The sequence below is a fragment of the Camelina sativa genome, chromosome 8 (genome assembly GCF_030686135.1).
Source record: "Camelina sativa cultivar CO46 ecotype springtype chromosome 8, ASM3068613v1".
NCBI lineage: Eukaryota > Viridiplantae > Streptophyta > Magnoliopsida > Brassicales > Brassicaceae > Camelina > Camelina sativa.
In genome coordinates this window covers 4283933-4309578 of record NC_141887.1, presented here as the reverse complement: position 1 = coordinate 4309578, position 25646 = coordinate 4283933, and the positions used below count along the sequence as shown (strand labels likewise).

General features: G+C 33.3%; 4 protein-coding genes and 2 pseudogenes across 14 annotated transcripts; 3 read left to right on the top strand and 3 right to left on the bottom strand.

Moving 5' to 3' along the window:
* Window positions 1–103: 103 nt before the first annotated feature.
* Window positions 104–3564, top strand: LOC147939666 (pentatricopeptide repeat-containing protein At5g18475 pseudogene; annotated as a pseudogene). 2 transcript variants are annotated; one of them, XR_015564320.1, is made up of 3 exons: window positions 104–335; window positions 509–2701; window positions 2801–3564. The product of XR_015564320.1 is annotated as a pentatricopeptide repeat-containing protein At5g18475 pseudogene, transcript variant X2 (transcript). The 2 variants fall into 2 exon arrangements; XR_015564319.1 differs by lacking the exon at window positions 104–335 and having other exon boundaries at window positions 524–3564.
* On the bottom strand, window positions 2036–3346 carry LOC104706155 (G-type lectin S-receptor-like serine/threonine-protein kinase At1g67520). Its single transcript, XM_010422308.3, has one exon. The coding sequence runs from the start codon at window positions 3344–3346 to the stop codon at window positions 2102–2104; it is 1245 nt and encodes a 414-aa protein (XP_010420610.2). The 3' UTR covers window positions 2036–2101.
* Window positions 3565–4213: 649 nt separating the features above from the next.
* LOC104706154 (protein neprosin-like) lies at window positions 4214–9612 on the bottom strand. 2 transcript variants are annotated; one of them, XR_015564318.1, is made up of 7 exons: window positions 8851–9612; window positions 8650–8736; window positions 8084–8344; window positions 6154–6324; window positions 5990–6047; window positions 5037–5183; window positions 4214–4814 (listed from the first exon to the last, which is right to left on the bottom strand). XR_015564318.1 is itself a non-coding variant. In XM_010422307.3 (7 exons), the coding sequence occupies exons 1-7, from the start codon at window positions 9046–9048 to the stop codon at window positions 4437–4439; spliced, it is 1296 nt and encodes a 431-aa protein (XP_010420609.1). In that variant the 5' UTR covers window positions 9049–9558; the 3' UTR covers window positions 4214–4436. The 2 variants fall into 2 exon arrangements, 1 of the variants encoding a protein (XP_010420609.1); XM_010422307.3 differs by having other exon boundaries at window positions 5990–6043; window positions 8851–9558.
* Window positions 9613–16586: 6974 nt separating this feature from the next.
* Window positions 16587–17731, top strand: LOC104706153 (dehydration-responsive element-binding protein 2G). The gene has a single exon (XM_010422306.3). The coding sequence runs from the start codon at window positions 16633–16635 to the stop codon at window positions 17533–17535; it is 903 nt and encodes a 300-aa protein (XP_010420608.1). The 5' UTR covers window positions 16587–16632; the 3' UTR covers window positions 17536–17731.
* A 506-nt stretch (window positions 17732–18237) lies between these two features.
* On the bottom strand, window positions 18238–21730 carry LOC104706152 (uncharacterized). 7 transcript variants are annotated; one of them, XM_010422303.3, is made up of 9 exons: window positions 21439–21730; window positions 21200–21338; window positions 20637–21071; window positions 20423–20529; window positions 20271–20344; window positions 19898–19967; window positions 19560–19650; window positions 19412–19471; window positions 18238–18862 (listed from the first exon to the last, which is right to left on the bottom strand). In XM_010422303.3, the coding sequence occupies exons 2-9, from the start codon at window positions 21266–21268 to the stop codon at window positions 18323–18325; spliced, it is 1446 nt and encodes a 481-aa protein (XP_010420605.1). In that variant the 5' UTR covers window positions 21269–21338; window positions 21439–21730; the 3' UTR covers window positions 18238–18322. The 7 variants fall into 7 exon arrangements, with proteins under 7 accessions (XP_010420605.1, XP_010420604.1, XP_087319452.1 ...); XM_010422302.3 differs by having other exon boundaries at window positions 21200–21349; window positions 21439–21536; XM_087463326.1 differs by having other exon boundaries at window positions 20423–20523; window positions 21200–21349; window positions 21439–21536.
* A 1770-nt stretch (window positions 21731–23500) lies between these two features.
* LOC147939665 (GDSL esterase/lipase At5g18430-like) lies at window positions 23501–25409 on the top strand (annotated as a pseudogene). The gene is made up of 5 exons (XR_015564507.1): window positions 23501–23758; window positions 23889–24019; window positions 24111–24353; window positions 24556–24810; window positions 24897–25409. The product of XR_015564507.1 is annotated as a GDSL esterase/lipase At5g18430-like (transcript).
* The last annotated feature ends 237 nt before the right edge of the window (window positions 25410–25646 follow it).

Genomic DNA, 25646 nt, shown 5'->3' with positions numbered 1-25646 from the left:
AAACTTATTCAGCAAAGAACCAGAAGAGACGCATTTTAAACCAAACCGCGGGTTAAACCAATTGTAGTCCAAAAACCGTACCGATGGAGAACTAATTTGAATTAACCGAACCGGATTTTCACCATCGTCTTCCTTCTTCACTCGTCGTCGTCGTCACTTTCTCTCCTCTGTCCTCCGCTCAAACAACAAAATTCGCAGTTTTGCTCTGTTTCGATTTCTGAAACAACCCACAGAATCGCAAGAACTTTAGCCTAAACGACCGATTCAAAAAATCACAACTTGCGTCCACACTAAACCTTATTACTCCTTCCGTGCGGTGCCGTCGATCCATTAAGGTGAGCTTGTTCGTTCAATATGACATAGAATCTCTGATTCTTCATGTTCACTTTGACTACGAATTCGATTGTTTTTAGCTTTTAAAGTAAGCTGCTTTGTTATTCTTTCCAAGTATCTTCTTTAACCTAATTTTACAGTCTTCTTCTTCTTCTTCTCTTGCTTGATTTTACAGAGGAGGAGAGATACAATGCGCTTCACAACTTCGATAATCAATGAACATCGCCGGTTCTATTCGTCTTCACGATCATGGATATCTCCCGTTTGCTTCTCGGAGAAGATGAAGAAGAAACCAGACTCACCACCAGAATCAGCAATCTCGCCATTGGAAACAAACCACAAAACCAAGTTTATCTGTCACAAAGCTGCTGTCAGTTTGATGAGACTAGAGAGAGAACCTCAGCGTGTGCTTGATATCTTCAACAGAGCCTCTCAGCAGACAGGTTTTAACCATAACAATGCTACATACAATGTTCTTTTGGATAATCTCGTTAGGCACAAGAAGTTTCTAGCTGTTGATGCGATTCTTCACCAGATGAAGTACGAGACTTGCAGGTTCCAGGAAAGTTTGTTTCTTAACCTGATGAGACATTTCTCCAGTTTTGGTTTGCATGATAAAGTGATGGACATGTTTAACTTGATTCAAGTGATTGCTCGTGTGAAGCCTTCACTCAGGGCCATTAGTACTTGTCTCAATCTCCTTATCGATTCAGGGGAGGTTGGTTTGGCCAGGAAACTTCTCTTGTATGCCAAACACAATCTTGGACTGCTGCCAAATACTTGCATTTTCAATATTCTAGTGAAGCACCACTGCAAGAATGGGGATATCGATTCTGCATTTCGAGTTGTGGAGGAGATGAAAAGATCTGGAATTTCGTATCCCGATTCGATCACTTACTCAACCCTTATGAACTGTCTGTTTGCACACTCGAGGTCCAAAGAAGCAATGGAACTGTTCGAGGATATGATCTCGAAAGAAGGGTTTTCGCCAGACCCTGTGACTTTCAATGTTATTATTAACGGATTCTGTCGTTCAGGGGAAGTTGAGAGAGCCAAGATGATTTTAGACTTCATGAAGAAGAATGGATGCAACCCAAATGTATACAACTACTCAACTCTAATGAATGGGTACTCTAGAGAGGGAAAGGTTCAGGAAGCTAAACGAATCTTTAAAGAGGTGAAGCAAAATGGGTTGAAACTCGACACAGTTGGTTATACCACACTGATGAACTGCCTCTGTAGAAATGGTCAAATCGATGAGGCTCTGAAGTTACTTGGAGAAATGAAAGCATTGAGATGCAGAGCTGATGCATTAACTTATAATGTAATACTCAGGGGCTTGTCCAGCGAAGGGCGATCAGAAGAAGCTCTTCAGATGCTGGATCAATGGGGATGTGAAGGAGTTCATCTGAACAGTGGTAGTTATAGGATCATACTGAATGCGTTGTGTTATAATGGCGAACTCGAGAAAGCGGTGAAGTTTCTGAGTGTGATGTCGAAGAGAGGGATTTGGCCTCATCATGCGACTTGGAATGAGTTGGTTGTTCGGCTTTGCGAGTCTGGGAATACAGAAATTGGTGTTCGAGTTCTGCTTGGATTTGTGGGAATAGGTCTCAAACCAGAGCTTAGATCTTGGGAAACTGTGGTTGAATCAATTTGCAAAGAGAGGAAGTTGGTGCATGTCTTTGAACTGCTTGATTCATTAGTCTCTTGATAAACGCCTTTATTGATATTAGTCTGGTTACATAATTACTCTTACAACCACACATCACTTTACAGAATCAAGAACATAAGTTATTAAATTGGAGGTGAAGCTATCATAAGGGACAAACTTTGATCCTTTCCCCCAATATTGGCATCCATTACTAGAAAAGGCTTGGAAAGCTATGCAAGAGCAGTTTCTCCAGCAGTTTTGATGGCAGTCGCTAAGGCCGGAGCTCAAGCTATCAACATAATAACTATTGAAATAACCTTTTTTGTTTTCCATCATGTAACCTCTTCTTGGTTCGAAATACTCCGAACCTTTCCTACAAGCCGTTGGCTTCTCCGTGATGCAGACTGCTGAACTGTTTTTTAAATCCGTCTTGCAGGGTTCACTGCTTTCGGAAATATAGTTGGTGCTTTTGTTGCTGCTGAGCACATTGGTTACAGTGATTTGGCCTAAAGTATCCAAGAACCAGCTGGACAAGACTGAACTATTAGCTTTCTTGATTGAGTAACTGAAGTACTTCATGTACTTATCTGAATCGAACTTGAATTCATAATCAATGTAGCTTCTGGATAGCTCTAAGGTCAAATGAGAGCTACCATTGTTCGTCAAGATTCCACTGGACCAGTAGATTTCACCATGGCGCCAGACGAGTAACTGGTTAGCTCCTGATGGGTCTAGTCCTAGTCTGAATGCTCCTGGGAGTGGGACTTGGTCACTTATCCAAGAAGTAACTGATACTTCTTTCTTGGTTCTTAGGTTAAAGCCAATCTTCATCCCTGGAAGTAATGTGTTGGTGGGATGGTCAAAGCTTTGCCATAGAACACGACCCGAGACTCCTCGTGGCCCGATCTCTCGGACCACAAAGTTCCCGGAATCGAGTAAAGTGGCAGAGACATTCCCGACCAATGAAAGCTGCCCGGCTAGTCTTTGGTTCACCAAGATTGGAAAAGCATTTGCCTGTGTGATCTTTAGAACTCCATTGACATCAATAGATAGAGAACCAGATGAATCAGAAATTGATTCGGTTGGGTTACCCACCCAAACAGGATTGAATGGACTCATTTGAGGCCAGATACCAAGATATCTAAGACCAGCTGACCCGAGTTCGAAAGTAGTTGATTCTTTAGGTGTAAAGAACCCGAGAGTGAAGATACCACCCGCGGAGATCAACTGCTCCCAGTCTCTGAGCTGCTGCCCCGGTTCCAACGTATCGGGTTTGAGTGGTGAAATGGCAAACACCGACCCGAGAAAAGTCGGAATGAAAATGAGAATGAGGGGAACAAAAACGGGTGAAAGTGTCATTTTTGTTTGCTTGGTTAAGTGTTTGTTGCACTTTAAGATCTCTCCTAAGAGAGATTTATATATAGCAACTTTTGTCCCTCTTGCACACTCTCAAGTCTTTCAGCGATTTTTGTAGAACTTTGAATGAGTGGTGGAAAAAACAGTCTTTGGTCTCTGTTAGTGACATAGCAAGCCCCATATGCTTTAAAGAATATTTTGGATAGTTACTACCAAAGAAATTTCTTTCCAAGTGTTTTATTAGACTCGCTTGCAGAGGCAGAAATTTTCAAATTCAACCCAAAGATTGGGTTTGATTTATTCACTTGTGGGCTTGTAATGTGACATTGTAGATTAAGCTAAATTGGGACATAAACTTTGTTATTGGTGTGGAAAATGAAAAGGCGTCTTGGGTCTTCCGGTGTGTGCATAGGGCCGATGACAAATAATGATGATGTGATGGTTAATGACTAATTTCCCAAAGTATCAACGTTAACGACTTGAGGGAGTAATTTTCCAAGTCTTCGAACCTCGACGTGTAATGCAATCTTCCACACAAGATATCGAAGTTCAAGTCCACCGGATCATGATTATTTTTGGTCCCTGTGATCCGCTATGTAATCTCGAAACAACTATCTAGAAAATTTGTATATTTTGAAGTATGAACTCAAATATCTTGGTGTAAGAAGTCTTGTAAGCATTTAATTTAACCAACCAATACATTGAAACTGTTTTCACATTGTGAGTGGGATCAATTGATTTCGTACAAAACTTGATATTCACCTTGCAATACATTTTTTTTTTTTTGTGCATATTGCATTTTTTTTTCTTCTGAGCTAGAAAGAGAGATTACCTTTACGACGATTTTAGATCTGAGATTTAAACAACTTAGAAAGCAAAGAAACTTTGTTATCATACTCTCATTATTGCATACACTCTTCTTTTTCTCCTATGAATGCAATAAATTACTAGATTTAAATGAACCAACAACAACAAATCAAAAACAAAGAGCCAATATTCAATTTTTACTACCCATACTTGAAAAAAATTACACATTCGATACCCTTTAATTTCTTTCCTCCAATTTCCAACCCAAACTATGTACACTTTGATTTCAATTACACCTAGGATTAAACCCCGGCCCACCATAGTAAAAATAAGTTCCCCACTCATTACTATACGAACTCTTAATGTCGTAACATTCGGTGTTCTCGGCTAATATCTTGACGTCATGCACCGGTACTAGACTGTTGTCCGAATCCACAACCTCCAAATTCCGAAAGTAACTTGCTTTCCCGAACCCTTCGTCCGGGAAATGACCCGAACCCATTTGAGTCGTCGTGTGCCGGCCTGAAGCACGCGTGTTTACAACTTCACCGCCCCATTCCACGGTGGTTGCATGGTCAGCCAAGTGCGTGAAAAGCTCGGCTGGCCAATACCCAACAAGTGTGTTGTCCCCTAAACCCATCCACCAATTCCCCATTTTTGGATCCTGCAATTGCAATTGAATATTTTTTGAGCAAATGAACTTTCTTGTATATATTAGCATGGTTTTGTGTCACTATGATCGTGAAAATAAAGCAAAAAAAAAAAAATACAGTATAGTATTATACTATTAGTTTAACTTGTTACCTAAAGATAATATCATACTACATTTTACGTGGGAAATAGATGATATATATAGAGATCTAGTAAGAGAGAAACAGAGACGAACCTTCCAAATGAGTATTGTGATGTCAAACTGGTTTCCTTTGAAAGTAGAGAGAGGAGAAATGGCTGCTCCAATTGCAATCTTGTTATTTGTTTGGATAAATCCAGAACATAAAAGATTGTAACATCCTGTTGCTTGGTATGAATCACTCTAAGAATACCAAAAAAAAATATCACTAGTTTAGAATATGCTCAAGGAAACAAAAATTGGTAAACCAGATTAATGCCGACCAGTGACCAAATACCTAATTAACATACATTTTCATAATTTACAACCAAAAATATGTGTAGATATGTTCATACTATTTCTAGCTTTTGGGCAGAACCAAATTTAATGATTTGGAGAGTAGTACAGAAGTTGGACTGGTATCAATCCAATTGATAATATAAGGCTTTTAATGCAAATATTAAATGCTCTACACCAAACATTATCATGATGACTCTGTTCTACCATTAACTTCAATATGATCAATACTTACACATTAAAGGAACCTGTTAGAATGAATATTACAAGTTAGAGAAGCACCTTTACTCTTTTTTTTTTTTTTTTTCTGGGCATATACAGTGTTACCTTCAATTTACCCTATCATAATTTCCATGCACAATATCACTGAATTTCTAGATGAAGTAAATGTTAAATTTCTGTTACAGAAAAGGGAAAGTATATGTACAAAAAAAAAAGTATAATATTGAAGTGTGCCTTCAAAGCAATATATTTGGTAGTTTTGAAAATACAATCTATATACTAAAACTAGACACTGAACTATACCTAGAAACTACTACACTGTCACATGAATGTCCCTAAAAGCAAAACATTAATTAATTTCTTCTTCTCAAGGATGAATACTCAATATATACCCCAAATAATCTTAATTCTAGATTTCTATAATTAAATAATGAAACTGATTTGCATCATAATATAAAATCAACAAATACTAGTAATTAACAACAACGTACCGTCCAATAAGTGAACAATCTTGGTCTGTTGTCACCATACAGCTCCGGACTGACCTGACTAGTAGAACAATCACAGCTTTAGATATAACTCTTTTTCTTAAACTTACTCGACAGTAAATTAAACAAGAATGTTATGGGAAGGGTGAAACAGTAAAACACAGTACCTGCCAGCCAGCTTCTATACTATTGAGATCAGGACCGACGAAAGAACCAGAGAGAATCCAAATCTGAGAGAGACTAAACTCATTCACTTCTTCTATTTTTGGATCCCAAACGTTTATCGTCGCCTTTGCTCCATATATCTCCGACGATGTTTCCGTATACGCGATCGCATGCTATCATTTCCCACCCACATATATCATTAACATATCAGTATTCATCAAGTCTTATTATACTTAACGATCATTAACTTCTAAACTACACTTATTTATAATCCCAATATATGCGTATGAAATGCCGTGCGTTATATACAGTAATTATGAATCTTTTAAGATAGTTGTATGTTTCAAGAATTATAATAACGAGACGGGATCTTAAAATTCATTGAATGCTTGTGTTTTTATGTATTTTATGAACTTAATTAATGAGAACTGACATTGGAAACTGTTACATGGGTCCATAATTAAATGATTACATAGACAATTCACATAAACATTGATATACGAATAGATCGTACATGTAGATGTAGTTTATTATCAACGTTTATGTGAATTATCTATGTAATCTTAATTACGATGACCACACAACTTTTTTTTTTATTCAATTCATAGACGCTATGGTGTACATTCATACAAAAGAATATGATACTAGATTAACACCCGTGCTCTAGCACATGTTGAAATTCATTTTATTTACATTATAATTTTTTTTATAAATTATAATTTATGTGATTATTTTTAAAAGTTTTTTGATAAAATATTATCTAATAAAATCATATGTTAAATATGATGACTTGAAAAAGACACTTATTTTGTAAGTTTTATATTGTTAATGATTCTAGATAAGTACATGTGCTATAACACTCGTTAAATTTTATTTTATACAAAATTTAGTATATTTTCTATTTTAAAATAAAATTTTAATATGTTGTATTAGTTTATGTACGTGAAGTTATTTCAACAATGTATATTGTACCTCATGACTTGAATGTCACTATAAGACATAATTTTGTGAATTTGGTTTTTAAAAAGCGAGTTATTATATTATGAGTAATTTAATATATTGTTATACTTTTTGTTTTAATATACTTGGTTTTTTTTAATTCTTTCATATTATAGTGATATATTATAGACATTGTTATAACAAATCAATTTAGAGTGTTTATAGTTTCTAACTTTAATATCAAGTTTCAATATTTTAAAAATAAATTATTTAAAGTTTATTATATTATATAAAATTATAAAATTCAACAAAAAGTATGAAATTTAATTTAAATATTCAAATTTTGACCCGTTACTCAGTAAATTTTTTAATTCAATAGATATTATTTTTAAAAAATAATATTAATAAAAATTGAATATTTTATAGATTGAATCATTTATATTTGTTTTTAAAAATTCAACTTATGGTATATTCAGAAATAAAACTATTTTTTAATTATTAGTGCAAAAAAACTATTTTTAATTATAATAAATAATATGAGAATTTATTTGTTTCACAAAATAGACTCATGTATAAAAATGAAAGGTGAAGTATAATAATAATTAACAAATTAATATGTTAAGCTAGATATTAAAGGATTTTATTTGATGAATAATTTAATAAAAAAAATTAATATAGTAAGTTAGATGATATCAAATGATTTTTTAGAATATTCTTTTTAAGATTTTTGGAAACAATAAATGTAGACTATACAAATAATATAAAACTTAATCTATAACCTATTTGTAACCAATTTATTAAAATTATATAGTCTACAAAAAAACGTTGTGTACTTCGGTTTTATTATATAGGGGATTGTATTCATAAATCTATTTTGATTATCCATTCTAAGCTAAAGACTTACTAGTTTGCTTATATTGAAGTTCATAGTCCAATATCCAATTTGTCAATAACCAAGAAGAGGCTAGGGATAACTATAATAATCGAGTGTACCTCATGTCCATTTGTGCCAAGAGCATCAGGTTTCTCTGTCCGTTGATCAAGGTGAATACTCCGTCGCTTTTTGCCAAAGTCAAACAGAGACTTGGCTCTCAGCACATCATTCATCGTGTTGCGTCGTATGGGAACGGTCCCCTTGGGACACCTCGTGCCATTCACGTGCCACATTTGCCATGCACCTTCCAATACATTCGCTGCTTCTTCTTTATTAACATCATCGCTTCCCATCATCTTCGGCATTTTCTTCGGTGCTTTCTGTGTTTATTTATCCATGATCAGTTTGTCCAAAAAAAAATATTTATCCATAATCAAAAGACTTATTTTGTACTACTATTTCATTTAAGCAAAAAAAAAAGTATTAAGAAAAAAAATGCTCATATATGTATTCTGTCACATCCAATTCACCAACATAACTTTTTGAAGTTATTTACAAATTTTTCATAATTTATAATTGGAATTTTTACCTAAACAAATAGTGCTACATCATTCAATAAATTTTGAAAACTGTGTATTTGATGTAAGTAATAAATAAAAAGAAAAAGTTGCGTGGTCGGCATTACCTGAATCTTGTGATGCTGTAAGAGTGGATGATCCAAAGCCGGCTGTTTTCTTTTGTGTACACAATCTATTACATCACCGTCCGGACTCTGTAAATTATTATTATTTTGTAATAACAAAAGTTATATATTTCACATAAAGATAAAATTTAGACAAAACAAACTACAAATGCATTTGAAACATGTACATATTATATAATTAACCTGGATGGTGAAGACAGGAGGCTTGTTGATCTTGTTCAAGTGCTTTTGGATCCTCTCTAGTCTCAAGCTACTGACTTGTCTATATGGTTTGGTGTCGTTAAAGGCAGAGATATATCTGACCTTCTGGCCCAAAGAGAGGCTGACAATAACAAGAAAAAGAAGAAAACTTCTCTTGGATGGAAGAACAAAACCCTCCATTGATCGATCTTTTAAAGCTTTAATCTCCTATAAATGTATCACATTCAGTGTCCGGAGAACGAGAAAGTGAAGAAATTGAAAACTGAGAGAAGGTCAGACAGATTCTTCTTCTAGGGTTAATATGAGAGGAGGACCATTTCAAGATAATGGAAAGAGATTTTAGAGAGTTACTATAGCTAGCCGAAAATATATATAAATGTAAAATTATGTATATATATCTGTGTGTTATAAATGGGGAAGAAGAGAAGTGGGTGAAGAGATATTATGAAGTGTAAATATGGAAATGGAAGAGAAGAAGCAAAAGCAATGAGGTTTTCGAGAAGAAGATCAAATCAAGATTCATCATTGCCCTGAATTGGTTTCAATTTTATATATAGATGGATTTAATTCTTGTCTTTTCTTTCTTATGAATTTTTTTTTTTTTTTAAAAAGAGAAAATTTTCATTTTATACATGTGTGGGAGAGAGACTAAAGCAATAGTAGTATTGATTAAAATAAGTTAAGGGAAATAAATGAAAAAGAAGCAAAGGGAGACTATAAATACATTAGAGAGACCTACCCAACTAACTAAACCTTTCTTCCCTTTTATGACACTCCTTCAATGTTTTCATCTGTCACTACTACTCTTTTCTTTTTTTTTTTCTTTCTAAAATCTAAATATAACTTTAGAAAAATACATTATATCCAAAAATATAAGAGTATACATTTTTGGTATAACTCGCTTATACATCATTCATAACCAAAGTTGTTTCTGTTTTGGTTTAGTTTGGTTTGGAAGTAAAGATACCAAATAGTCAAAAGTAGAAGTGTTTTGATATGGTTTGAACTTTGAACTCATTGCCTTCATAGTAAAACTGTTTATATATCCATAAAAATATAAGTAGGAGTTCAATGAGAAATCTGGTTAGCGTCCAATACAATATGATCAAACAACACATTGCTTCTGTTACAAAGATCTAGTAATTAAGGTTCTAGTGGATGATATGCACGAGGCAGATCAAAACTAGTCACATGATTATACTAATAATCTAATCATTTTGACCGTTTTATATTATTATTCAGTAAATTAAACTCTATGGTGGAACGTTTAATTAATGGAGTAGTATCTTAGCTTTGCTTGGGGATCTCTCAATCGATCCAGCTTTTTTTTTGTTACATCATCTAAAATTTGGTACTGTAACCCACGTGGCGTCCTTTAATTGCGTACTCATACACCACCGATTAAATATCATTATTTTTGCGTATATGCCTATAAGTACACACTCTGAAATCTGAATGCGATGGCTGAACCAATTTCAACAAATGAATTATGAACATACCAACTAAATTCAAAGTTATAATCAATTAATTACTAGTAAAATTTTGTCATTTTCTAATATTTATGTTCCCTTTTTTTTGTTTTGTGCAACTTAATAATGTTTAATCTCATTGACCCAAAAAAATATGTTATTTAATCCAATAACCATTTCATTTCAAATAAGCCACGCATTAAAATTTAATTTATGTATAAAATCGTTAAACAGTTTACATATGTATATATAATAACTATTTGCTGAAATAACGTTTCCTATTTTCGGTAACATGATTAATTTTACCCATTCAACTTTTTAAAATCAAAGACAAATTGTTACGTATTTCTTAGTGTTATTTAAAAATCAAAGCATAATCGAAAACGTTTTGTCTTTATATTTATTTCGATTAGAAACAAAACATAATAAACGAGGAAAAAAAATGATAAAACAGACTAAAATATCGTATAATAGCACACTCAAATTGAAGTTTGATCAAGATGAAGAAAGCTTATTCCTAATATTAGATAAAACTATAGAAACCTAAATTGAAGTACATTTAAAGGCTAAGAGCTTTTCGCGTTGTAAAGATATAATTCATTTTTTTCCTCATTTGACTTTGTGGCCAAACACATATTATTTCTCAATATGATGTTAAATATAAGTCGACGTAAAAAATGATATCAAGTGTATATAATTATATATAAATCATTGTGGACCGTTTAATTATGTGGTCCATGACAGGTCTAGTAAATTTTATAGGTATATATATCACATTGGGTCACAATATATCCAGTTCAAGTTTGATCTGAAGTCCTCGGTTGCATGGAAACGGAAACGGATACACGAAAGTGCAAAGTTTTGGAAACGGAAAACGATTTTTTCTAAAATTAAGAGATAGAAACATTTTGGAAACGTATGTATCATATATCTGTATATATATGTATATACATAGTAAAACATCAAACCTAAAAATTATATGAAAAAGAATATTTGAAACAACACAAATTCAAAACATAAATATTAAATAGTTGAATTAAAATACTACTAATATTATATATTTATGTATCATGAATATAAATTTTCAAATTATTTATTTATTAAGTCTCTAAGGTAAAAAAAAAAGTTTTCATCGTGTTTCCAAAATGAAAACGGAGTTTCCATTTTGTTTCCAAACAAAGATTTTTAGAAATCGTGTTTCCTTGGCTTGTTTCCATGTTTCCACGAGTTTCCGTTTCTAAAACGTTTTGAAAACAGGAAACGAACTGAGTTTCCATGCAAGATAGATCCGAACTGAGTTCGAAAAGAATTATCAGGATCAGTGTCTAAAATCAATATGTTGTGTTATAAACAATAATTTTATAAAGTTTTGAAATGGTTGTTAAATATTAAGAAAACTTGTAATATATTTTTATCCTACCACACGTTTTTTTTTGTGTGCGCTAATTTTAACAAAATATGTTTTAAATTACTACAAAATTCTTGATAAACATTATATACATCGTCAATAGTGAGCATTACTAAAATGTACGGAAAATAAATGGTTGGCGCTCATATTGATCATAACATCCATTATATATATTTGACAAAAACAAAAAAACGTACATTATAAACATATGTATTATATGTTTGATATTTCTAATCAATGTTCACGTGGGTCGTGGGTGAAACTATATGAAATGACTAACGTACTTTAAAATTTTGTTGATACATTATCATAAGGATTGCCTACAAATTACAAAAAGAAAGGTTGTTGGACTAGATAAGATTTAAAATAAATACATACATATGTATCTTCATCCGATGGTCAACATGACCAAACCAGGTTATTATAATGATGCTCAAATCCCAACTTTAGATGCTTCGACTTCGTCTGATTCGTAATACTAGTTGAATGTATTAATGATATTACATTATAGTAATGCATATCATGCGATAAGTATATATGAACCTTCCTAGCTACTAAGTCACCAGATTCAGGTTGTTAACCACCATAACCCCTTATTTACGTTCAATGATACACTAGTAGTTTTTAAAATACGTGTAAGAAAAATATATGGTAAACATGTATTTTTTCGTTAGATACAATAACTAGGCCGAATTTACATATTTCTTTTTTAAAAGCATTAGCAGATTTAATTTTAAATGAAACTAACAGGAATGTAATATTATTACAAGTATAATGGTCAGCCGAGAGAATATGTATATGATGTTAACATGGCATGAAAATGAGGGGCTTTCAAGCATATGCTGCCATAGTAAACGCCGGGCCAAATCACGTATTGATATTTTGTTCACTTTGTAACTATTGACAACGATTACCAACACGATTTGATGTTAGTTCTGCAGTTTTCAATGAATAGTGACTAGTACCGACAGCGATCATTGATCTTTCCTTTTTTTTTTGTCTAGTTTGGTTTAACGATTGGTTTTGTAAGAGAGATTTGAATGAATAGCATTAAAAAACCTACGTTTTAAATTTTGGATTATCCGACCGTCGTTAAACCGACTATTACAAAGAAAAAAACATCATTTAATTGTTGAAACAGTGTATTGTCAACGACTAATGTTTCTCTTTTAGACTATATATGCCTAGATCAACATATTTCTTGTATAAATAGTATAAGAGATGTCCATGCTACCACGTACCACCACATTGATAACTCTAGAAGAGTTTCAACATTCAAACAAACTGCGATATAATGCGAGATTGGTACTCGGTGGACCAACATATCATAAATAATTATTAATAACAATAGTTAATTGAATTTGTTGTACATAATCCTGATCACAGAAATTAAAATAACAATAATCATAATAATATTCATAATAAATGGAAATATATTATGTATAAGAATTAATGGAGAATAAATATGAAAAATAAATTCTGATCACGGAAAACTTATTGACGTGGCATATCCCGGTAATTCGTATTGATGAGGTGGCAAAATGACTCGGAGTCAGCTTAATGGACTACACTACACATGATGACCCACTGTTCTAGATGAGGGTGCTGGATCATTTGGGCTCGTATCAGTGAGATCCTCTCGAGTTCGAACGTAAATTCTCTCTTGTCATGCAAGCCCAAACAATACTCTTGTTTATAGACTAAACACTAAAGTGCATGTATATTCTCGTGAAATTAAAGAGCATGTCTAACTTGACAATGGTTCGACTAAAGTGATATCGATCGATCAAAAGTCAACTGATTTGGCCAAATCTATTAATATAACATCTACCAAAGATATGCTAAGTTTGTTTTCTGACTGCTGAATCGCATCTCCGTGTTTAGTAAAAGATCCAAACATCGATCGACGACGTATTCTACAAATTGCTGTTAGGAATTTATTAGATTGGCGGAATTAATTGCCTCAAATATCCAAAACAAAAGGTTGTGTTAATTATTGGAAATAACTTAAAAGTTTGGTCCAAATGTGGGGTGCTTGAATGATTTTTAAATCTTATATAAAAGGCTGTTATTCAATCAATAATATTTTTCATCAAGCTTCAATCAGTAATAACAAAAAGAAGGAAAAAGACTATATATATATATATATATATATATATATTATAAAGAGAATCTAAAACTGGGGAAAAAAAAACTTTTAATATATATCTTAATTATTGAAAAGTCGAAATGGTTTAGGAAATTATGTTGTGAAATCCAATAGATGATGTAAACTTCAGTGTCAAAAACTATAATTATTTTTCAAATTTTATATAGTAAATATGAATACGGAGATTCTCTGGATTTAAGGTTGCCCGTCTCGATATGAGTTTGTTTGTTTAAAACTTCCAAGAAGTAGGGGAAAAGAAAAAAAAACAAGTGTCGCACTCTCAACGATGAAAGAGTGACACTTATCCCCCAGTTGCCACCTCTGATGAGTATCTCACACTTGCTCTTTCTCATGCAATTTTACCGAACCTCATTCCTCTCTCGCTCTCTTTTGTGTCGACGCTGATCAAATCATCGTTTATGTAACTGAGTTTACTGTAGATGATAGATTCTCGTATATAGTTGAGTGCGGAAATAATAAAACAATAAGTTACATATATATATTTTTTTTTGAATAAGTCAATTAAGTTACATAAAATTTTAACAAAATATTGATCTGTTTTTAATCTCTTGAATATGCATGTTAATTATAGTTATATATACGTACGAGTTAATTACTAAGTGAATAAAAGTATTTATTGATTTAGTAAAAGGTAATTATATTTCGAAAGTCTTATACATGTTCTTTTTTTTTTTCTCGTCTGAATTCCATTAAAAAAACGAAAATGAAGGTACAAGAAATAAAAGCTGAAAAGAGTAAAACCCAGTTGTTACAGAGATCAAACCCCAAACCCAGTTGTTACAAATATTTCGAAAGTCTTATTATATGTTCTATGCATTTTTTTTTTTTTAATTTCTTATTAGTGTTCTATGCTTTTTACCTCGTCAACACATTTTTTTATTAATGTACTTGACAGCATATTCAACCGGCTAAACTAATTAAGATGTTCAGAGTTTCAATCATTGTTGATCGGTAAAGTCAAGAACTTAATAAAAAGAAATGGTCTTCACTTTTTTATATATTTAAGTATATTGTTAATGAACGTACGTAGAATGGAAAATACGTTTTTCTCCAAAATGCCATGATAGAATCTCGATTAGAGTACTTTAATTTATCAAAAAATAAGGAAAAGAATGTTGAGTTGTGTGGGTAAATAATTTACTAAATTATGTCTATAGTGCTTAATCAAAAAAGTACAGTGTAAATGTGTAATCATCATCATACAATCTACGTAGTCAAATTTATAACGAATACATTATGGCCGAATGAGCCGACAACAAAAACTAATATTTTGGTCCGAAAATAGATATTAGTATGAAGAATTATTTTCCCATAACAAATCATTTTATTGTGACATTTTGTATTTTTTTGCAGTTAATTATAAATAAGTAAAGTAAAGTAAAGTCAAGGCAAAACAGTCATTTCAGAAATGCTTAATCTGTTAAAATACGATTGCTTTTATCAAGATGAGAAATATATGATTTAATAAGTGAAAATTAAAGAGGATTTAATAAGTAGTGGTGTAAAAAAAGATACTTCGAGCCGAAGCACCTAATGAATTGTTGAGCCATGTGTTCCAAGGTGTTTGCCAGACCGTCCTCGATCATAACACGTAGCGCACAAGCTTGACATATTCCATTTTCGCAATATACGTAGAATTATATACTTCGTATTTATTTTTAGTTATTTTATCTAAAACGTTACTCATATCCTACAATAAACGGTGAAACTTAAAACCTAAGTAAAACCTAGAAAACGAAAACTCAAGAATCGTGATTTGTAAGTATTACGAGGAAAAAGACATATGAATATGCATATATATATATATATATATAGAAGGGAACCATATAAAATACATTAGTTTTTGGCCTGAAAAATATATACAACTCTATAATCTTCTAACTTTTGACCCCAAATAAAAACCTTTTGATTATTCCAAAAGAAAATATTGTAGTGGTTGAAATACTTTTTGGATGTTAAAATTAAAAGTTCTAATTAAGCAAACCAATCTATTTTCCAATTAAATATATTTTCCAATCTATTAATTTGTTTCTTTTAATCATAATTTCATCAATTGTACCAGTGAATCTTGTTGTGTATAACAAAACTATGGGACTTCTATTTTCAATAAAAAATATAATAATCAAAAAGTTCATTGGAATTAGTCTCATGATTATATATGAATTTATCAATTTTTATTAGTTGTATACCATCTTTTACGCTGATATATTTTGTATTATTTATATATCTATGAAATCTTTTGCATTTATTTATCTCGTAGTTTATTTGTCGGAACAAAAAATATGGCAATTTTGTTGAGAAAAGACGTGCAAACATGCATAAGGTCAGATACTTTCTAACAACAACATCTCAACATGTAAATTTCAGTCAGGTCATTAACAAAAAAAATGAAAATGGTCGAAATGTCAATGGCTATGTAGGTACTAAGGAGAGGGGCTCAGAGAGAAACACAAACACGTGAGTCATCATCAAGACAGTGGTCGGGGGTCACTTTCGTGTAGCACAGACATTAAATTAAAATAAACAAAACGAGTTCCCTTACCTTAGTGTACATATATACACATTCACACGTACACACTCGTATATACATATGCCACGTAAAAATACGCATACTCATGACGTGTCCACGTATATAAATATACACGCACACTTAAATTTTCATCTCACTCTTTATTCTCTTACTATAAACCAGATTTGAATCTCTCAAGAGGAACACCATGGAAGAAGAGCAACCTCCGGCCAAGAAACGAAATATGGGCAGATCTAGAAAAGGTTGCATGAAAGGTAAAGGCGGTCCAGAGAACGCCACGTGTACTTTCCGGGGAGTTAGGCAACGGACTTGGGGTAAATGGGTGGCTGAGATCCGTGAGCCTAACCGTGGGACTCGTCTCTGGCTCGGCACGTTTAATACTTCAGTCGAAGCCGCCATGGCTTACGATGAAGCCGCTAAGAAACTCTACGGACACGAGGCTAAACTCAACTTGTTGCACCCACAACAACAACAACAACAAGTAGTCAATAGGAACTTGTCGTTCTCGGGCCACGGGTCGGGTTCTTGGTCTCATAAGCTCGATACGGTTTGTGGGTTGGACCTTGGTCTAGGCCCGGCAAGTGGGCCACGAGGTTCTTGGTCAGGGAGATCGAGTTTTCTACAAGAAGACGATGATCATAATAATAATCGATGTGTGCCCTCAAGTGGCTCGAGTCTTTGTTGGTTATTACCTAAACAAAGTAATTCACAAGATCAAGAAAGCGTCAATGCAGCGAGTGGCGGTAGTGGCTCTTCACTAACGTTTTCGACCAGGTTGAAACCGAGGAACATGGTGAATCCGAATTATGGATTATCAAATGGAGCTTGGTCGAGGTTTCTTGTGGGACAAGAAAAGAAGACGGAGCATGAAGTGTCCTCATCATGTGGCTCGACGGACAATAAGGAGAGCATGTCGGTTCCTAGTTGCGGCGTAGAGAGGTTGCATAGGCCGGAGATGGAACAAGGAACAGGGTATCTGGAAATGGATGATCTTTTGGAGATTGATGATTTGGGTTTGTTGATTGGCAAAAATGGAGATTTCAAGAATTGGTGTTGTGATGAGTTTCAACATCCATGGAACTGGTTCTGAGAGGTTTTATTTATTTATTTATTATTATTTATTATCTTTAGTATCTCTCATTATATTCGATTTAGGATTGTTAATTTGTTATATACATCCGTCGTGGGATCTTTTTATGTGTGTAAATAGGTTTGAGAGCATGTTGTGATTTTTTTCCTTAAACGTTATGTAAAAAAGAATATTAATAGAATTGAATTTCGAGTGACCACTATGTATAATGTCACAGACCAAATGTTACAAGGTTTTGGCAGATTGATTACTAGGTTTTCTTTTCTTCTAAATAAAACTATTATGACTGATTATCAGAAGACTATTGAAAAATGTAATGCACATGCAAAAATAGTCTTAAAATGATCCATTCTTGTCTGCAGTTGTCTACATCCATTCTAAACGTTCTGCAGTTGTCTCCGTATCCGTCCATTTTTAGAGTCTTCTAAGTTCTTTTTTTTTTTCTTTTTTTGTGCAAATGAGTCTTCTAAGCTCTAACTGAAGATTAGCATGTTATGGTTTAGTGTGCTAATATGTATGTCTCTCCCACTCAGCCGGATAACAAACTTGTTGGAGATTTGTAAGCAAATTGTTATAATCCGGTTAAGAGGATTTGTGAATGGTTATGATCCCAAAGAAACAAACTATAATATATTCCACCGTCTAATGTTTATGTATCAGATTCTCTCATCTCACTGTTTCCTCTTTCCTGCAGACCACATATCCTCAAAAAGGCAACACATATAGATCGATATCATAAATCGTTTTAATCCTCATGTTCTTTTAGCTTACAAACTTAGAACATTAATCAATCAACATCTTCATCACATGAGTTATCATCACCATTCACATCAACATCATCATCATCATCATCATCATCACTAAGGTCATCGCATAAAGAAACTTCATCTTCCCTAGCATGTTCACATCCAGTTTCTTCTACCGTAATCAACGGCAACTTCAGTGGTTGCTCTGGAAACTCCTTGAATAATGAATTCATTACCATGAAGCGGAATACCTGTAATAATTGGCTTTTGTCTCTCTTTATGTCTCCGCTTAGGAGCTTCTCAAGCAATGTAGGTTCTCTCGTTATCACGGAAGACTCTTGAGATGAAGTTTTGTCTTCAAATCTTGTTTTCTTACCAGACTTATCTTTTCTATCAAGTCTTCTCTTTTTGTATCTATTATTCTGGAATCTTCCCTTTTTCCGATCATTGTATTGATTTTTTCCATTGTTGTTTCCTCTATCTCCATTAACTTGTTCATCTGTATTGGATAAATAATGTGAAGGAACTTCTGCAACTTCAATACCTAATTCAGCCTGCTTTGCTAAAACTTCCTGGAGTTGCTGCAATGCAAAAATAAATCGATATATGGTAAGACATGCTAATTGAAAGAAGAATTATGGGACGATTGTAGGGAGGCTATACAAGCCTAATGATATTGACCTCTTTCATTGTCTCCTAAACTTCCCAATAGCAAAACTATGAATTCGATAACTTTTCAGTAGATATATACAGATATGCTTATTTCACCATCATAACCTTTTGGATATCTAACTAGACGGGCTATTTCGTTAGGCCTTAACTTTAAAACAAAACAAAAAGCATAAGCTACTGAGACTGCAGTTTCATCATTCATAGCATTGGCCAGCTGATCTTAATGGTGACTCGAGCTTCATGAAGAATACTTGCTACCAAATAATAATTGTAGTATTCATATTTTTCAACCCACATAGCAGATAAGCTATATCTCCTTTTCACCGTTTCCTAAACCTATTTGAAGTAGAAGTTCTCAAGGTTTACCAGTTGATTCTTTTAATGCAGTGTGTCTACCATGACCATAAGAATTACCATAAGATGTGGAAAATACAGGGATAGACAAATATAAGGGGTACCTGACGACGCATTTTTGCTTCCTCGTCAAGGATGCTTTCTGAAACATTTTTCTTTACTTTCTGCAAAAAGGTAACTTACCATTCAAAATTTTCACCAAAGGAGTGAATTTCAACAAATCAAAGATGGTGGGAGAGGGAGGGCTACTACCTTCGCAACGTTGAGTTTCGTTGGATAATTCTTACGCCGAGATTCACGCCATTGCTTAATTTCTTTTGGTGTATAGACCAAAGCAAATGATCTTCTCTTGGAGAAAAATAACATCAAAAGAATAATATTAGAGACTGGACCTAATGACCTGACATGAGCTTGAACAAAAATAATAACGAAAAATGTGATCCAGAATAATCCCATCCAATATTACGAGTTATATGGATTTCACTGCTTTATGACCGTGAAAATTCAGGGAATCAAAACGGCTTAAGAACCAAAAGAAATTTAATGAGCCAAAACAGTAAGGTGCTATTCTATTGAGACCTGGGCACTACCTTTTCTTCTCATTAGGTATGTTACCAGCATCAGACCCATTGAACCCAGTTGTCATCTTATTATAGTTCCCTGTAAAGGAAATCATATATGGAGAGATCAGAAAAGACAAAAAAAAAACACATATCAAATCCTCAAATGTTCCAGAAAATCTGAGGAAGGGAATACAGAGATACTGGCTACAAGGATTACACAACAAAACTACTAACTTGAAATATAGAAAACGTTTGGAATTAGAAACTCCCAAAAGATGTTAAAAAAAAAATATATCATTTCTAATGCTAAGTTTATTAACTAATATATTCCAGTACACAGAGAACAAAAAAAGCGTATAGTCAACATCAGATATGTGATTTGATATGTAAGAGGACTAACCTTTGCCCTTGTGATCCTTGAATCCAGACTTCCTCTTTCCATTATCTGCTTTATGCAACTGAGATCTCTGGAATCTACAAACAACTCAGAATACATATAAACAGATTATAGCAAACAAACAATTGAAAGGGGAGCAAGCAGTAGGAACATACCCTTGACCAGGGCCTTTGAACTTTTGATGTTTTGTAAACTTATTTCGAAAATCATTCCCTTTAGAGCCGGAACCATTGGTATTATCAACAATTCCTCCGGTCTGCCCCTGTGAAAGCTCAAGTTAACTAAAAGAACAAGAAATACTGGAAACAACTTAGACAAGTCTCTCTCTATTGATAGAGAAAAAACAATGTAATAAATAAGAGGTTTTACCAGTGGTCTTGGCTCTGAGAAACCCGGAGGCTGTAACTGGTGGTTTTGATGGGGATTTGGAACTGGTGGATAAGGACGGGGGTTAAAGGAATTAAGCTGTGGCTGGAAAAATTGGGGCTGAACTAAGGGGAGTGAGTGAGCCATAAGATTACTATTAGCAACTGCAAATTGAAGATTCCCCAAGAGGTTGGGGAGTAACTGGTTGATATGGTTGGGCATAGCAGCAAACTGATGAAGTTGCTGTTGATGTTGAGGCATATTGGGGAGATTGTTAAAGAACTGAGGATGCATTGGCATATTAGGCATAGGCATCGGATTGTTCATGTGACCCATCATTGGATTACTCATCATGTGTGGATTCATCATCCTTAATTGATTAGCTTCCATTGGGTTCTGATACCCATTACGTTGGTGGTGATTAGAATACCCATTGTTCTGCAGATGACAAAAACGAAACACAGAGACATCAATACAAAAAAAAAAGTCTTGATTTTTTTTTTTTTGTGTGTGGTAAAAAGGAGAGATTTTTATGGTATGACATAGAGATACAGAGAGAGAGAGACCTGGTGTTGTTGCTGTTGCGGTCGATGAGGTCGACCTTGAGGCTGGAAGGAATTGAATGGAGGTCGCATTATGAAGGAGCTAGGGTTTATAGGGTTTTAGGATTACTTATGAACTCAAGTAACTCTTTAGCTTGAGTCTCTGTTCAACGACTAATCAAGACGATGGGTAAGTAAGAAGAAGCAGAAACAGAGGTCGAAATCAAATCCAGACGATGGTCAGCTAGAAGAAATTGGCTAACCTCGTCGGCGTTGAAGCTATGGCGAGTCACGCGACTGTGAGAATTGGGGTGAGCGAAGAAGAAACCTAAATTAAAATCGAAGACTGTTCTGTTCTCTGACTTCTCTCTATCTCATTCTCTTAATTGAACCGGGAACCAACAACCGGTACGAACCGGTATTAATGTGTTTTGAAGACGTGGCACTCGGAGTCAGACTGATGTTCCACGTGGCCAATAGTTAGTTTTTTTGTAGTGGGCCAAATGTTGATCACTTGGGGGCCTATTGTGGTAAGTGGTAACCCAATCAAACCCCAAATGTAAATATGACTAGGAGGCACAGTTTATTATTGTTTCTTAGAGAAGGTGTCATATACACAAGCCTCATGTGAGTTCTTGTTACATAAATAAAGGGTTTTGTCATTTGTGTCCCAACGCTTACGTTCGTTCCTTCTTGTGAAAACTTGAGGTGGATGTATGGGATATAGGTAGATCCGTAGATGGCATTAAATAAAGAATATAACTTACAACAAACAGTTGCATAAACCAAATAAGGTATTTTCAGAAAGTGCTAAGAGTAGTAAGTGAAAAAGTAATCGCAGGAAAAGAATGTGAACTTATGTACGCATCCTCTATATGATAAAACGAAAACAAAACGAAAACACAACATTGTTTTGTAGACTATATAATTTTAATAAGTTAGTTACAAATAGGTTATAGATTAATTGATAAATTAATTGGTTACAAGTTAAATAGTTGATGTAATCTTAATTTATTTTTATCAAAAAAAAACAACCTTAATTTATTTTTGGAAGATTTTATTACTAGAGCACATTGTTTCCGAAAATGTTAAAAAGAATATTCTAAAGAATAATTTGATATCATCTAACTTACCATATTAATTTCTTTTATATCAAATAAAATCTTTTGATATCTAACTTAACATATTAATTTGTTAATTATCATTATACTTCACCTCTCATTTTTAATGGGTCTATTTTGTGAAACAAATAAATTATCATATTATTTATTATAATTAAAAAATAGTTTTATTTCCAGATATACCATAAGTTGAATTTATAAAAACAAATATAAATGGTTCAATCTATAAAATATTCAAGCTTTAGTAATATTATTCTTTAAAATAATATCTATTGAATTAAAAAATTTACTGGGTAACGAGTCAAAATTTGAATATTTAAATTCAATTTCATATTTTTTTGTTGGATTTTATAATTTTATATAATATAAGAAACTTTAAATAATTTCTTTTGAAATATTTTTAAAATATTGAAACTTGATATAAAAGTTAGAAACTATAAACACTCTAAATAAATTTGTTATAGCAATGTCAATAATATGTCACTATAATATGAAAGAATTTCAAGAAACCAAGTATATTAAAACAAAAAGTATAATAATATATTAAATTACTCATAATATAATAACTCGCTTTTTAAAAACCAAATTTACAAAATTATGTCTTATAATGACATTCAAGTCATGATGTAGAATATACATTGTTGAAATAACTTTATATGCATAAACTAATACAACATATTGAAATTTTATTTTAAAATATTAAATATACAAAATTTTGTATAAAATAAAATTTAACTAGTATTATATCACGAGTACTTATCTAGAATCATTAACAATATAAAACTTACAAGATAGATGTCTTTTTTCAAGCCATCATATTTAGCATATAATATAATGTTTTATCTAAAAAAACTTTTAAAAACAATCACATAAATTATATTTTATATAAAAATTACAATATAAATAAAATAAATTTCAACCCGTGCTATAGCACGAGTCTTAATCTAATCTAGTAATAGTGTACAATACAACATTATCATTCTCTTGGACCACAAGTGTAATATATGGTCATATTCTTTTTAGTAGCGAAATTGTAAAATCCTAAAAAATATATATAAACTCTTGGGCTGTCATAACACGGGATCGAATACATTCCAATAAACCGCACGAAACAAAGTGAAACCCAAACTCTGAACTATATAAGTTCCTTCGTTTTTCATTTCTATTTTCACTTTCTCACTAAGCCATTAAACAAAACGCCTTTATGGCTACTTCAACTAGAAAATCCGAATCATTGGTTATAGCATTCATGTCTATGTTCCTAGTATTGATTATGTCGGTCCGATAGTTGTCGAGGGCGGACGTGCTTTTTTCGTGTTCGGTGACTCGCTCGTCGACAGTGGCAACAACAACTATATAGTAACGACTGCACGTGCCGATTCTCCTCCCTATGGAATCGATTCTCCCACTCGAAGACCAACCGGCCGGTTCTCCAACGGTCTTAACATTCCAGATCTTATCAGTTACGTTTGGTTACTAATCTCATTAACCAGTTTAGAGTAATGCTTTCATGAGTATATATATATATATTTATAAGTCACTAAGATGTAAGTTATATAAAATAATAATCAATTTGGTTAATATTTGCTTAGGTGAGGCAATCGGCAACGAAGAGCCGCCGTTACCGTACCTTAGTCAAGAGCTTAGGGGACAGAGGCTTCTACACGGTGCTAATTTCGCATCTGCTGGCATAGGAATTCTCAACGATACCGGCTTTCAGTTCGTAAGTGACCACGTAATCAAGTCTAAATACAAAATTACATTTTCCATAAATTTTCTGGTTATTTATAGGTATAAAGTTTTTTGGTATGTAGATAAACATCATAAAAATGTACCAACAACTCGACTACTTCCAACAATACCAACAACGTGTGAGTCGCTTGATTGGGAAATTGCGAACAGAGCGGCTCGTGAGCCAAGCGCTTGTGTTAATCACGGTCGGCGGAAACGATTTCGTAAACAACTATTTCTTGTTTCCATATTCCGCTAGATCGCGCCAATTCACTCTACCCGATTACGTCCGATTTCTGATTTCTGAATACAAGAAATTACTTTTGGTAAGTGTGGTAACAACAGAAATCATAATTATAATATATGTATAGTGTGTTACTATTAATTACGTTCATTTTTTTATGACAAAAAAAAGTATTGAGGATTATCTATAATCTAGTTTTTGACATTTGAGCTCGTGGCCTCAAGAACTTTCACCTTCTTACATGGATTTTAATACAAACAATTCAATTTTGTTTTCATTTATAGAGGTTAAATTCGCTTGGAGTGGGCCGAGTACTAGTGACCGGAGTCGGACCACTAGGATGTGCACCGGCTGAGCTGGCGAGTTCAGGCACGTCGAATGGGAGATGCTCGGCCGAGCTACAACAAGCTGCGTCTATATAGATCTCCAGCTAATCCAAATGATAAATGAACTTAACAGAAATATTGGGAAGACTGTGTTTATTGCAGCAAATACTAACCAAATGCAACTAGATTTTCTACACACTCCACGAAGCTATGGTAATTTAATCGAGCTTTGCCCTTTCGATTTACTATTTTTGGTCGACAAGAAAAGGTTATAACAATTATTTAATATTTTTTTACAGGATTCATAACGTCGAAGGTTGCTTGTTGCGGACAAGGGCCGTACAATGGGCTGGGTTTGTGTACTGTATTATCAAACTTGTGTCCGAACCGTGAGTTATACGTGTTTTGGGACGCGTTTCATCCGACCGAGAAAGCAAACCGCATGATAGTCCGTCTTATTTTGACCGGTACCACCAAGTATATGAACCCTATGAACCTGACCTCTGCTCTTGCCTTATGAGCGAATCATCCGATCATTTAAAGTTTAAAACTCGGAATTCGTTTATTTTGATTTGCAAGATGTGTGTATCGACTATCGAGTACAAGGGCATGAAATAACTCAGTCTGAATTTTACTTGGTTCATTGCTTTTAATGAAAAACATGAACCAAAGAAGAGAAGGCTATAAAAGCTGTAACTTTTAAAAAAAAAATCCCACTTAGATACTTAAACCTGGTATACATATATTGTAAAAGTGTTTTAACTGTTGTAAACAAGTCTCACAGTCCAACCAATAACACATTAATTTGGTCATATTTGGTACTCAATTTGATATAAATGTACTTACATCATATATCACTTTTACATATACGTGCACCTATACATAGTATACCATTTATTCATGCCTGTTTACCATATAAAATAAAAAGCCACTTTAAATATGACATAATTTATATACATTTAGTATCTCTTATAAAATAAAAACTGACTTTAAATATGACATAATTTATATACATTTAGTATCTCTTGTTAGCTTGTGCGGACATATCA